The sequence below is a fragment of the Tenrec ecaudatus genome, chromosome 6 (genome assembly GCF_050624435.1).
Source record: "Tenrec ecaudatus isolate mTenEca1 chromosome 6, mTenEca1.hap1, whole genome shotgun sequence".
Lineage (NCBI taxonomy): Eukaryota > Metazoa > Chordata > Mammalia > Afrosoricida > Tenrecidae > Tenrec > Tenrec ecaudatus.
Genome location: NC_134535.1, coordinates 130,280,889 through 130,295,314, shown reverse-complemented (window position 1 = coordinate 130,295,314; position 14,426 = coordinate 130,280,889). Strand labels below are relative to the sequence as shown.

Here is a 14,426-nt window from a genome sequence, read left to right as displayed (position 1 = left end):
ATTTTAAGCCAAAGAAAATACAGTATTTAGAAATAAACAAAACCTCTTTCCGCCAGGAGCGGTGCAGCTGAGGTCTAAGTCACCGCACCGCCCATGGTGAGCCTGTTTCTAGTTTCAGGTGGGCTCTGGGCCACCTGGGAGGTGACCTCCAACGGGGAGTGGCCCAGAAACACATTCTGTAAAGATGTCACGTGTGTATCCCATCAGTTCAACTGGATGGACATTTCCTTCTCCATGAAGTCTGCAAGCTAACACGCCGGGGAAGCTGGTGCCAGGCCGGCGGGGTTTCATTCTGCTGTGAGCGGAACTTGCTGCTGAGTGGAAACCCACTGCTGGGGACCTCACGACAAGCAGGCCTAGACATCCGCCCAACCTTTAGGCAGGCTGCGGACATGATTTTAGCAGGTGAAAACAATTCATTTCTGCCCCTTTCTCACGGGTAAGCATCCGTCATTCTGTTCCTCGTTTTTCTCAGCTTGGAAATTAGGATGTCCTTTTAGCCCATAGAAGCCTAAAGCGAAATGTTCGGCCGCCGTCCCTAGGAGTGAACGATGTTGCTGTGCCCGCGTGGGGGACAACGGGTGGGCTGCAGGAAGCAGGCTCCGTGGGTGAGGCAGCTCCCCTCCCAGGGAATTGGTCTTCCAAACCAGGGAGCGACAAGAAGAGGCTCAGGAGGCGCTGGCCCTGCATCTCTTTTGCAGCTTTCCATAGCTCAGAGTGATTAACTTTTTCCAAGGGTTGTTTACTTAGCTGTTGCTCACAAGGATTCAAACTAAGAACAAGAGACTCCCCACCTCCCCTGCCCATCCGGAAGGGGGTTGCACACGAGCCATAGGCAACACGTTCCTGGAGATGTCCACTCTGGGAGCCTGTAGCCCAGGTTTCCATCCTGCAGGGAGGCGATGGGACCCAGAAATCAGAGAAACAGAAACATCTCACACACAGACCACCAGGGCTTGCTCGGGAATGCTTTAATCACAAGTAAGAACGGCATGTTCTTAGATCAAAAAGATGCCTCCAAATCCCTTTATCTTCATCAACATCAACCATCTGGAAATAGAAAGGTTGCCCTGCTATCACACCCACACTGTGTTATGAGGCTGTTTTTAACCCTAAGGTGGATGCCACCAGAGTGGATGGAAACATACAAGCCACTGGGGCTGGGGCGCTACAATGCCCGATTTCTAAAAGCACTTCTCCGCTCAGCAGCGATGACGCCTCGTCACACCTCCCATCCACACTGGAGCAGACACGAAGAAAAGATTGCAATGGCTGGGTCCCGTGTGGTACACTAGTGATAATGATCTTCAACTCAATCGACTGAAACAAGATCCAGGGAAAGGGTTTCAACATCAATTGGTACGACACTACCCCACTGTAAAGAACGTATCCGAGTCAGTTTGGGTTTTCCTTTTAATAACAGGGGAGTTGGCAGTACACTTTCAGGCAAAAGGACACAGTACACTCCTGGACGCGGACGACTGCACACACTCTACCAAAGATGTTTACCGCATGACAGTCAGAGTTCAGTGCGCAGTTCCCACAGGTGGCCTTGCAACACTGGACTCTGGGCTCTTAGCCCTCTGGAGATAAGATGTTTGGAATAAGAATAACCGAAAATACCACAGCCTTATCCCATTTAAGCCATGGGGGAAGTATTCCTGTTAAATGGGTAGGGGGTGGGGTGGCATAGGATGTGGGGTGAGGGGGAGGTGCTTAAGACATTCAGAGGGAGTGATGGAGACTCACTGAGCTTGTTTTGGAATGCAAATAACAAGACAGAACCCTCCCCCCCTTTTTTTCCCCAAAATCTGAATTCCTGGTATTTCTAACACTGTGTGTGGATATGTCTTGGGCAGGGCTGTGTGCTAACTCCTCTCAAGGTAGCTTGCTGATACTTCCTCCAGATGTTTTTGGGGGAGAATTGGTGAACTTTCTTTGTAAACATTCTTTCGAAAGACATGTTCTTTCTAAACCAGTGGTTCTCACCCTGTGGGTTGTGACCCTTTTGGCAGTCGAAGGACCCTTTCACAGGGGTCACCTGATTCCTAACAGTAGCAAAATGAGTGATGAAGTAGCAACGAAAATACTTTTATATGGTTGGGGGGTCACCACCACATGAGGAACGGTATGAAAGGGTCACGGCGTTCAGAAGGTGGAGAACCCCTGTTCTCAACATTGCCACACTTGATCTAAGCAGGCTGTCAGGCTACGCACCTGACTCGTGCCAATGGTGGCCACCTCTTTGCTTCACAGTTCTGTCCATGCAATTCCCTGTGTCGGTGACAGGTAGCCTACCGACAATGAAATGCTGGGGACATGTGACCTTGGAGAACAGCCTCCCAGATCTCGTGCCCTAACTCTCCATCTCTCTGCTTGCCTTCTTGATTCACACTACAGAGCTGGCCCATTTCCGCGAGAACAACAGACCCCAATTGGGCTTTTCTAGGGAAGCCAGATGACGTTCACTCAATCGCCACCAGCCTGGGCAAGAATAATGGAGAAAGAATTCCATGATGGAGCGAATTAGAAATAGGTTTCCTAGGAAAGGCATGGTCTAAGTACTCTCATTTTCATGTGGAATCACGGCAAATCAACCGTGGAAAGACCCTTCACCGTCATCCGGCCAATCCCTCATCAAATCCCTCATATTTGAACTCCCATTGAACCCTCCTTCCAAGTGGCTGTCTCAGAGATGCTGGTGTGACACAGCTGCTTTCTTTCCTCTGCTAGCACAGTGAGACGGAGCGGGCAGCTGCCCCAGGTTCCGGTCAGCGCTATGCTGAACGGCGTTTCACTGCAGGAAAGTTAGTAGATTGTCCACTGCTACTCAATGGTTCCTTCAGGTTTCTCACTCTAAGCTTTCTGCAGCCATTCATAACGCGAGCTATAACTTAGGAACGTGGATTTTGGAAATCAATGTTAGGGGCCCCTAAACAAAAACAAAATAAATATTTTCAGTAATAAATAAAAGCTTCACTTTGAAGATGCAATCGACCCCTTGTGTCTGGCGTGGAACGCACACGACCCTGCCTTTGGTGGAGGACCTGTAGGCTGGTGACAGTTTGTGGAGATTGTCAACTCGGGTGTTGGGAACACAAGAGAATGCTGGGAGCGAAGCAGAGGCTGCAGCTTGCTCTCCTAAGGCAACTGGAAGCAGGGCCCTCAACCTGGGCTTCCTTCTTCCGGCTTGTGTGGCGGCACCGCACACCGTTTTCTTGTTTCTGGTTCCTCAAAAGTACTCCGCCTGGTCGGAGCTTGGAATCTCTCCTGCTCCCTTCAGAAGACCAACAAAGCAACACGCTAACTGGAGGATAAGAAGCCCAGAATTCAACTTACAACAGATGAATTCCTCTACGGGGACACAGGGGCGCCAACATTTTAACTCTTTTGGGGAACACAGATATGAATGAGTAGTCTGTGTGGACACAAAGCACGCACACCAATTTGAAAAACTGTGTGCCCAGGGTATTTGAGACACAGCTTACCCAAGGTCCAATGGTATCTTTCACCCTGGTGTGTTAAAATGGCAACGGTGTCATTTTTTTTTAAACAGGACGATGCGTATCAGACAAAAACACACCACCAACAAAATAGCCAACCTTAACGCCAGTGTCTCTTTTTATAAGGAGGCCACTCGTTTGCTTTTCATATCTGTTCCAAAAGTGTCAGATCGTTAACCTTCAGTAGCTAGATGATCGGGGAGCGAATCTTCCTGCAAGAAGGCTAAACCTTCCTTGACCACGGGGCTTCGGGAGCGGACTCAGTGAAAGTCTATTAAGTATTCGGGATAGATCTGGTTGGCATCAAAGACCACAAAGATCTTTGGATTCCAGGTATCATCCACGCAGCTGTCATACAAATTCACATAGCTCCCGTCTTTGGAAGGAGGTCGCATGTATTTGGAGTCTCCGTTTATGTAATCTCCAATTAGCACTCGGGCGAGAAACATAGATTTGTATGTTCTAAAGAGATGCCGCTGCTGCAAGCTGACCCCGTGAATTTGGAAGGTGTTCCCAGGCTTTAGGTCGTCTTTGCAGAAGCGACTGGAGTAAGCAGCGTCTCTAGCGAAGTAGGTGCCTTAAACAAAACAAAAGAAAAGCCAAAAACAGAGCCAAGATTAGTCCTCAGAAGGCAGTAAACACAGCAAAAAGGCACTGCAGTCATCGCGGGAATAGACACATGGAACTGTGTAGCCAACAGAGATGACAATCCCCTCATGTGTAGATCGTTAAGAAAGGGAGAGAAATCCATCTGCTGAGGACAGCTGTGGGGCAGCCTGCCACGCGGAGCCACTGGTGGGAGGGAGCATTCCCCCAGCCTCCGAATGCGGTTAACAGAACTGTTTACGAAAGAAGTCATAAAAAAAGGAAACCCGGTAAGTGAAACAGATAAAAACACGGTTTCAGTGGCTGAGCGTGCGAGAACAGCTTGGTCATCCTTCCCATTTCTAATTCTGCCCCCCTCCTCACTTTCCACTTCCTGTGCCCAGTAAGGCTCTGGGGGACACAGTTTGAAAACTACTAGTCAAGAGAGAATATATAAACCCTACAAACTGTATTTCTGTAATACAGGGTAACAAATAATATTTCTGGGAACAACAGAACGCCACCTCCAGGGCAAGAGAGTGAGCGCAGTGTTATTCCCAGGAGAGTATCCCAAGAGAACTATGCCACTGCTCTCTGCCTACACTTGAGTAGGAACTCAACCAGGCTGCGGACTCTGAGCCACCATCCAGAGAAGATTCGGCCCAACGCCAATGGGGCTGATGTCGCGCGTTTCGGGTGCTCCTGGTTAAATACGTAAGGTGGGAGGGTCTTTTCAACAGTTACTGAAATCAGCTATTGTAGAACACAGCACATTCTGATCTTAGATGGAAGCCAGGTAGCTTGCTGTCTGTAAGGTACAACATGGGGCCTGGAACGATACAGGTCTCTGCCATACCTTTTCCCTTCACCCCTTTCTTCCGTCTGCTTGAGGACTGGTTGTAACATGGAGAACTTGGGAATTTCACAGTGGTTAGTGACAAGGTGAGGCTTATCCCTATTGTTCCTTATTACGTAATGGGCTCATTATTCTTAATCTATCATGTTCTGCAAAGATAATGAAACTTTAAAGTCTATCACTTATCCCTGTGCATGCTGTGATTAATTTGTGTGTCCCCTCCTTCTCCATCGGCCGTAAGTCAGTTTAGTGGGTGGGCAGGGAAAGGCCACTGAATAAAATATAATGAGACACAGCTAGCACAGACATGACGTCACATCTGGATGGCTGGGGCTGGGGGCACCACTTAATCGACTGGAAATATAAAAGTCTTACTTCCATCTTGCGTATGCAGGAAGTGACTTTTCTGTGATCTACAACCTCTGAGAGGGTCTAGTGTGGTAATGTCTAACTTAAGGACTATCAAATCCTGAGTTCCAAAACAACCCATGAGCCCTAGAGACGGAGAATCTCTTCCGGAACTCACATTGGACCTCCAATGCCGATAGGTACCTTTTCCAAAGAGAGCACCGTGTATGCCATTTATTCTCCAGTCAAAGTTATGAATGCAGATGGCTTCCACAAACTCGCTGCTGGTGCCGTGAAACAGCATCTGCTCATTAATCTGAGGTAGACCCCTTTTTTTCTTGAGCTGCGCCTTTTTCCTAAGGACACAATAAACACGCACACACATGAAAACACACACAGAAATACATCATAAGTGGCACTTGTGAATTCTTAGAAGAAGCAAAGTTCGATAGGAAGGGTGAAAGGGGAACCACTTTTCATAAAACACATCTTAGTGGACAGTGCAGGCCTGGGACTCAACCACCGTGCTTTCCAACGCTTCTCTCAAGACACACGCATTAGCTCAGCAACAGCTACAACTGAATGGGGAAACTTCAGGTTGAAAATCACATGTGAAAGCTATAGCAGCTCTCTACTCTGCCCCACATGAGGCGACGGTGGCAGATTTCCCACACCAGCTATGGTGATACACATCCCCCCAACGAAACTGAAATCAATGTCAGAATATGGCCAGAGTCAGACAGTGAGTCCCTTTGAGCAGGGACCATGTCTGATTCTCCTTACCCCCGAGACCAGAAAACAAACACTGGTTGAATTGAAGTTTGACTCTTAGGGCTGGAGGAGCCATTAATTAGGTCATCGAGCTCAATTCATTTCCCAAATACAAGTCTCTTTGAACAGGTACAAGGAAACTCAAAGAAGGATGCGCTTTCTTGCAACAGCAAGATAGGCCTAAAAAGAGCCTGTGATCATTACATAATCTGGTGTCAATTTGGGACTTGAGAGGATTAAGAGTGCAGGGGTGGAGTCTAGTCTGTCAATCAGACAATAGCCAAGAAGGTCTCTGTGTGGGCATGGCCTTCTCCTAAGAATTCTGGGAATTCCTCTATTTCCTCCTTGGAGACCGGAGAGGCTCTCTCTCTGCTCACTCCCTTGGAGATTCTCTACTGACAAGACTCACTCCCCGAGAGTCGCTCTACTGACAAGGCACATGGCAGTACACTGATAGATACCATGCCCTGGGAGCTGGAGGAGCCACATAGAGGCCCCTGCCACTGCTGAGATGCTTCTACCGCCACTGGATCCACAGACTTTGCACCCACAGGCCTGTGATCTTCCTGCATTCGGCATCATTGCATGTGTTTTGTGAATCTGAAGAGGAATTTATAGATTGGTATCAGACACGGGGACAAACAGCAGATTTAGGAACTTGATCTGGACTGGGCTGAGATATTTTCTCAATATTCTTAATTTTCAATTGCTCTTGTATCTAAACCATTTTCTTATTCACATATGAGTGTCTATGGATTTGTTTCTCGAGTCTACCCGGATTAACACAGAGCCTAAAAGTCTTTCATTAAGGAATACAGAAATATATGTTTATATATTAAAAAAACAAAAACAAACTCATTGCCATCGAGGTGATGCCAACTCCTAACCCCTTTACTACGAACTTCAGAAAGTCCGTAGTAAAACTCCATTCTCTTTTCCTTCCATTGTGAAGCCCCCTCGGACGAAAGTAAAAAATCGTGGACTGGATCTCCATGTATTAAAAAAGATCCACCTGGAAATAATGCTGACTGCAAAAAGGGAGTTCTCGGGAAAATGTATAACTGAAAACAGTACAGTACAATGCTATAAGCTACACATACACAAATAATGGAAAAACCCATGAAAACAATGGACTGTGGTGACTGAATGCAGTGAACTACTGAGACGGATGACTCGTGCAATGTATGTCGGTGACACGGTTGCAAAGAAACAGACCAACTACAAGAAAACACAGCACACGGACAACTTTAGGAGGAAGGGAGGCGAGCAGACGGGGGATGGGCAAGGCCTTCACCTCTGTGTGGATCGCTTTGGATCTTCAACAACAAAGAAGTCGTAACAATAAAGAAAATGTCACAAATGACCACAATGGGCAACTGGATTGTAAACACATGGGTGTCTGTAAACTCCTCACTGCGTTTTCATATTTTAAAAAAATCTATTTTTAAAAATTAAAAAGAACTTCCTTCCTCTATGACATCTCTGATAGATCTAACAGCTGCCTCTCAATCTGTTCCCCTCATGCCCCCCCCCATGCTTTGTAAGACACTACAAGCTACTTTGCAATCGCTGTCATTTTTCAAAATATATCCATGCCAAAACGGAACCAAAATCTGCCTTCCTGTTGCTTCCACTGATTGGCCTAATTGTTCTGTGAAAACAGGACAATTCAAGTCACTCTTACACGTAACAAACCTATCCAAGTATCCAAAAATAACGATGTGCCCCTTCCAGGCTTCCTTTTCAAGGCTTCCTGTACATCCCCTCCTCACAACCACTGTTCACGCAGCCCAGCGCCCAGGCTGCGCTCCGTTCCAGACGGTGGGGAGTGGACAAGAATCGGAAGGAACCATTTCTAGTCTACCAGTGTTGGCAGGACACGGAGCGTGGAAATCCTCAGGCACCGCTGGCTCCCTGGGCACCAGCACATTCCTCTCTCTAGCAGGGACAGGGAGACTACTGGTTTACAGGAGCGGCAGTCAGCGAAAGCTCCCCGGCCCCCCTCATCACACTACCACCAGTCAAACCCGGCTTGGTACGTTCCTACACCTCAGGCGGTAGATGTATTTCAGGTAAGCTTCAACTCAACAGAGTAACTCAAAAAACACAAATAACAAAGTAAAATAGCCACGTCTGAGATGGGCAACGTTTACAACGGCAACGTCCAGATTAGTGAATCTGTGCAGAAAGGAAACCTCAGTCAGAGGATGCCAGAAGTCCAGGTGACTCTCTTTCTCCAAGGCCACTGGCACCAGGTATCAAAGTCTAACGCAGACAAGCTTTGGTTCATGGGGGACAGTCTGTTCAGTCCGTGAGGCCTGGCATCAGGAGGATGGGTATTAAACAAATAATATAAACTTTAGGGAGAAAAAAACAGCTTGTTTTCTCTGAGAACAATTATGCCAACTTTATCAGAATTTTATGTACAGCCTGATTTTTTTTAAACATTGCACATTTGTTACTTTTGTAACTAGGGAATGAAAAAAAGCTTTGGAAAGAGAGGTCATCTTTTTGTTTCGGCCCACTGTTGTAACCTTTCAAGGTCTTTCAGAATCCTGGCTTATTCACACCACACATAAGCTGCCCCTTGTAACTCTGACTCTTCAGCAATGTGATAAGCGAGCCATCGGTGTTGGCGACCAAGACGCTGATAAAAATGCTAGATCAATGAGAAACGTGCTGAAAGGCCCACGAATAAAGCACCCGCGCCATCCGAGTTGCCCTTTGAAGACACTTTCAACTGCTAGTCACTTTTTTTCTTTGCACGGTCAATCTGATACATATTTCTCTGCATCTTATTTCCATTATGGAGAAGTTCTCATCCACCTTGCAAAAATCAAGTTCTACTGTTGGAAGGCCTCATTTGTTTATGATAATACCGTTGATTAGTTTGACACTGGCAAATCCATGCTGGGTTTTTTTTTCCTAAGTAGATGTAATACACATACATAATTTTAAAAAATCATTTTATTGGGGGCTCATGCAATTCTTATCACAATCCACACATACATTGTATCAAGCACATTTGTACATTTGTTGTCATTCTCAAAACATTTGCCTTCTGCTTGAGCCCTTAATATCAGCTCCTCATTTTCCCCCTCCCTCACGAACCCTTGATAATTTATAAATTATTATTTTGTCATCTTACACTATCCGATGTCTCCCTTCACCCAATTTTCTGTTGTCCATCCCCCAGGGAGGTTATGTGTAGATCCTTGTAATTGATTCCCCCTTTTTACCCCACCTTCCCTCCACCCTCCAGGCATCGCCACTCTTAGCACTGGCCCTGAAGGAGTCATCTGTCCTGGGTTCTCTGTGTTTCCAGTTTCTATCTGTACCAGTGTACATCCTCTAGTCTAGACAGATTTGTAATGTAGAATTGGGATGAAAGTGGGGGTAGGAAGCATTTAAGAAGTAAAGTTAAATGTTTCATCGTTGCTACTCTGCACCCTGACTGGCTCATCTCCTCCCCGTGACCCTTCAGCAAGGGGATGTCCAGTTGTCTACAGATGCACTTTGGGTCTCCACTCTGCACTCACCCTCATATACAATGATATGATTTTTTTGTTCTTTTATGTTTGATACCTGATTCCTTTGACACCTTATGGTCACACAGGCTGGTGTGCTTCTTCCATGTGGACTTTGTTGCTTCTTGAGCTAGATGGCCGCTTGTTTACCTTCAAGCCTTTAAGACCCCAAACACTATATCTTTTGATAGCCAGGCACCATCAACTTTCTTCACCACATTTGCTTATGCATACATTTGTCTTCAGGGATCATATCGGGAAGGTGGGCACCCATTGGTAAGATTTTTTGTTCTTTGATGTCGTATAACTGGTCCCTTCTACACCTCGTGGTCACACAGGCTAGTGTGCTTCTTGTATGTGGGTTTTGATGCTTCTGAGCTATATGGCTGCTTGTTTACCTGCAAGTCTTCATGCCCCAGATGCTACATCTTTTGATAGCTGGGCACCATCAGCTTTTCTCACCACATTTGCTCATGCACACATTTATCTTCAGTGATCGTATCGGGAAGGTGAGCATTATGGAAAGCCAATTTAATAGAACAAAGTATTCTTGCATTGAGTAAGTACTTGAGTGGAGGTCCAAACACATACATATTTCTAATGTAAGGCTTAATGGCTTAGAATGATTCAAATCTAATATAAGAAATCAGGATAATGACTCATTTCTAGGTGTTATACCCAAATGAGCTTGAAAATTGGCTTGGAAAGACACTGAGCTCTCTCCAATATTGAAAAGAGGCTGCTGGTTAAAGAGCCTGGAGTGAGGCACTGGACTGGCTGTGGCCCATGTCCCAGTGGAAGGCAGTGGAGGCGGCGGCCACAGCTTTGATTCCCACAGCAGTGTCCTCGTGTCCAGTTGGGAGGCCCCCAGGAAATGGGGAGCCTCACCCTATTATGGCCGAGGTGCCCCAGAAAGGCTGGAATGATCTCCAAGGCATCATGGATCTTGTTGTTGTGAGGTACCATGGAGTCGGTTCTGACCCACAGTGCCCCTATAAACAACAGGACAAACCTCCTCATGGTCCTGTGAAGCTTCATAATTGTTCCTGTGCTTGAGCTCATTGTTGAAGTCACTGTGTCAATCCAGTCCACTGAGGGCCTTCCTCCCTTTTGCTGCCCCATCTACATGACCAAGCATGATGTCCTTCCCCAGCGGCTGGTCTCTCCTCACAACATGTCCAAAGTACGTGAGATGAAGTCTGGCCATCCTGGCCTCTAAGCAGCACTCCAGCCATGCTTCTCCCAAGGCAGATTTGTCTGTTCTTCTGGAAGTCCGTGGTACTTCCCATGTTCTTCTCCAGCACCACAATTCAAACACATCGATTCTTCTTAAGTCTCCCTTATTCACATGCATAGGAAGGCAACTGAAAACATCATGGCTTGGGACAGGTGCACCTTAGTCTTCAGAGTAGCATCCTTGCTGTTCAACACAATCATGAGTTCTGCTGCAATAGACTGACCCGATGCAATGTGTCTATGATCTCTTGACAGCTGTTTCCATGAGCACGGACCTTCATGAAGGCTAAAGGGAATCAGAGAACTCAAACTAGGCCTTTTTCACATCCTCGCCTACCTTTCTCCGGCAGAAAGAGCTGTAGCTATGCCTTCTCAAAAGCCCCACCCTCTCAAGAGCTAGAGTACCAGCAGGACTCAACTGTGTGTTCACCACACGCTATAAACTAGAGCAGGTCCATCTTCACACTCTGTGTTGAAATAGGTTCTCCTAGGTATAGCCTAGTGGATTTTCATCTTGACATAACACAAAAATCACTTGTAGGGGGGAAAAAAGTCACTTGTAGAACTTTTTAAAGATTAAAATGTTAGCACCAAGAGGCTCTGATTAAGACGGCCTGGGAAGGATATGAGGCATCTCTGCTTGGCGAAGAACTCTATGGGGGATCGTGACACGTGGACCAACTTGAGAATTGGATTCAAATCCCTGTTCTTAATGAGAGGGCCACTCTCCCTGCTCTTACTGCCATATCTCTCCCCAACCCTGGCTCAATCCAACCATTTCCCCTTTCTGGTGTTCCGTTTAGACTTCTACAGTAAATTGGGTAACACCTGCAAGGGTTTCCTCTATGAATCCACAAATCCACACTCAGCTCTTTCATGTGGCCAGAGATCCTTTGTTTCCCAAATTAGCACCACCACCCCCATTTCTCACAATGGCCATTTCAAATCTCCCCATTTTCTCTAGCTGTGCTTCTCCGCCTCCTCTCCCAAGATCCTATTCTCTGCAGATGACCTCACTTCTTATTTTCCCAAGGAAATCCAAAGTTTCAGAAGGAACTTCCTAACCCTACTTCCCCACCTCCACATATCTATAACTATAACTGGATCACACCTACCCTCTTCTATTTCCTTCTGAGACATGTTCTTGAATTCTAGTCACAAGTCTCTTCCTCCTGTCTTTTAAAATCTGTGTGTGTTCTTGTATGTAGACTCTTTCCCATTACAAGTTACACATGCTCAGATTTCTTTTATTTAAATAAAAAAAAAAAACAACAAGACAAATTGAGTCACAATTTTTCTCTGAATCAGAACTGATCGAGGGCAGTGATTTGAGTTGGAGTTGGGCTATTGCCATGATTTAAAGCATGGGTTCAACCGATCGCAAGGACTGATGTATAACGCGCTTCCCCTACCCCCCACCCCAGGGAGCGGATGAACAGAAACGTGGGGTGCTGGGAGACAGCAGATGGTGTAACATATGAAAACAGTAATAATTTATAATTTACCAGGGGTTCACGAGGGTAGGAGGATGGGGGTGGGTGGGGAAAAAGAGGAGATGATACCAAGGGCTCAAGTAGAAAGAAAATGTTTTGAAAATGATGATGGCAACATATGTACAAATGTGATTGACACAATTGATGTATGGATTGAGCCCCCAATAAAATGACTTATATATATATATAAAAATTGGGTCTACCACCCCCTTTTCAAAATTACTCATAGCCCCACCGCAAGCAATGAAAAACTTTTATACAATAGATAGCCCATAATCCAGGATAGAGTGCTGTTTGGGTAATTAGTGTTGTTGTTAGGCACCGCGTTGGGGTTCCAACACATAGTGGCCCTATGTACAATAGAATGAAACACCGACCAGTCCTGTGCCTTCCTCACAATTGCTCTTATGTTTAAGGCCATCGATGTAGCCAAGGGGTTGGTGGGCCAAGTAAGTGTGGGAACCTATGTGTTACATCATGATACTAACCCAACTCACTGCCCTCAAGTCAACTCTGACTCACAGGACCCTACAGGACACGGTAGAACTGCCCCCAAGTCAATCCATCTTGTTGAAGGTCTTCCTCTTTCTTACTGCCCCATTACTTTAGCAACATGGAGTCTTTCTCCAGGGACTCGCCTGTCCTGACAACATGTCCACAGGACACCACAGGGCGTCTGGCCAGCCTTGCCTCTAAGGCGCACTCTGGCTGTATTTCTTCCAAGATAAATTTGTTTGTCCTTTTGGCAGTTGATGGTCCCTTCGATATTCTTTGACAATGCCATAATTCAAATGCATCCATTCTTCTTTGGTCTTCCTTATCCAATGTCCATTTTTTAAATGCATATCATGCATTTGAAAAGGCCATGGCTTGGGGCAGGACACCGTGTAGGAATCAGCATTTGAAGGCCGGCCGTTGGAAGCATATGGCCCACTTTGGGAAACGCTGCTTTAAAGGCTGCACGTGTGGCCAATGAAGGTGATTGTGATGCAGCTAAAGAATGTATTGCAAGCAGGGATTGGTTCAATCATTTTACAGTGAGGGCAAATTTACATAAATAAAATACAGAAGTATTTACATAAGTGAAAAGGAGGAGTAGGCCGTCTCTGTAAGCCTGATGGTCTCTCTTACAACCCAGGTGCTATCTGCACTCCTCCCTAATCAGGAACTGGATAAAATCTTTGAGAAAGATAAAGACCAAGAGTTATTCTTGCCCCTTTCCTATTATCAGTGAGAATAAGATAAAAACCTGGGAATAGTCCTTTCCATCTTCCTTACCCACCTTTCTAGCCCCCATTCTCTCTAGCAATCCCGATGGCCTGTTCTCGTTAACATTCTCTCGCTGTGCTATGAGGGGGCTTCAGAAAGCTCGTGGCACAATGGAGTTAATTTTTTGAGGCCCCTTCATTTGTTCCCTTTGGGTCCACACTCCTTCTGACACCCGTAATGCCCTGCTCCCCACCTACCTTTCAATAGTTTCAAAGACCCCTGCTTTAGGAAGTGCCCCTTGATACCCCTCATTCCACAACGCACACACCTGTGGAACACTACTGCCAGGGGAAATATGACGAGGACTGTCTTCCCTAACTTATAACAGACGGAATCTGGAAAGCTGTTCTTCCATGGCAGGAAAGCCTCCACTTTGTTAAGTTCAAGTGCAAGTACATGACCCTGCTTTAACTATCATCCCCACAGATTCTCCTCTTACCGGCTCTGCTGCCTTAAAGCCAGCACAGGGTTGAGTCTATCCCCCTATAGACGCAGACATTATCCTTTGGCTCTCTTCCAGCTGTGACACCCAGTCTCCCTGTTCCTCCCCCAATATAGGTTCCTTTCCTCACCTGCGAGCTCAGGAACCTTAATGTAGATCCCACCCACCCTGTGACGCATGGAACTGCTGAATACGCATGTCGTAAGGCTCCCTCTAAATGCCCCCAGAGTGAAGGCTCTCTCCCTTCTCCCAGTTCTGCGTGCTCCACCAAGAAAGAGGTGCTGAGGTGAGCATGCCACCATAAAATGTGTCTGGCTCCTTTATTTATTCTCTTTGCCATCTTTCTTATTCTCTATGGGTTTACTATAATCTTTATATATGATCACCGTACATTTG

At 46.3% G+C, this 14,426-nt stretch overlaps 1 protein-coding gene across 4 annotated transcripts in view; it reads right to left on the bottom strand.

Moving 5' to 3' along the window:
* Window positions 1-995: 995 nt before the first annotated feature.
* The window catches only part of PARP11 (poly(ADP-ribose) polymerase family member 11), a 72,619-nt gene continuing 59,188 nt past the window's right edge, over window positions 996-14,426 (bottom strand). For all 4 annotated transcript variants that reach the window (XM_075552198.1, XM_075552200.1, XM_075552197.1 and 1 more), the window contains 2 exons: window positions 5,497-5,648; window positions 996-4,080 (listed from right to left, as the gene is read on the bottom strand). In XM_075552198.1, coding sequence (XP_075408313.1) covers window positions 3,764-4,080; window positions 5,497-5,648 — 469 coding nt within the window. In that variant the 3' untranslated portion in view covers window positions 996-3,763. The remainder of the gene's footprint in view (window positions 4,081-5,496; window positions 5,649-14,426) is intronic.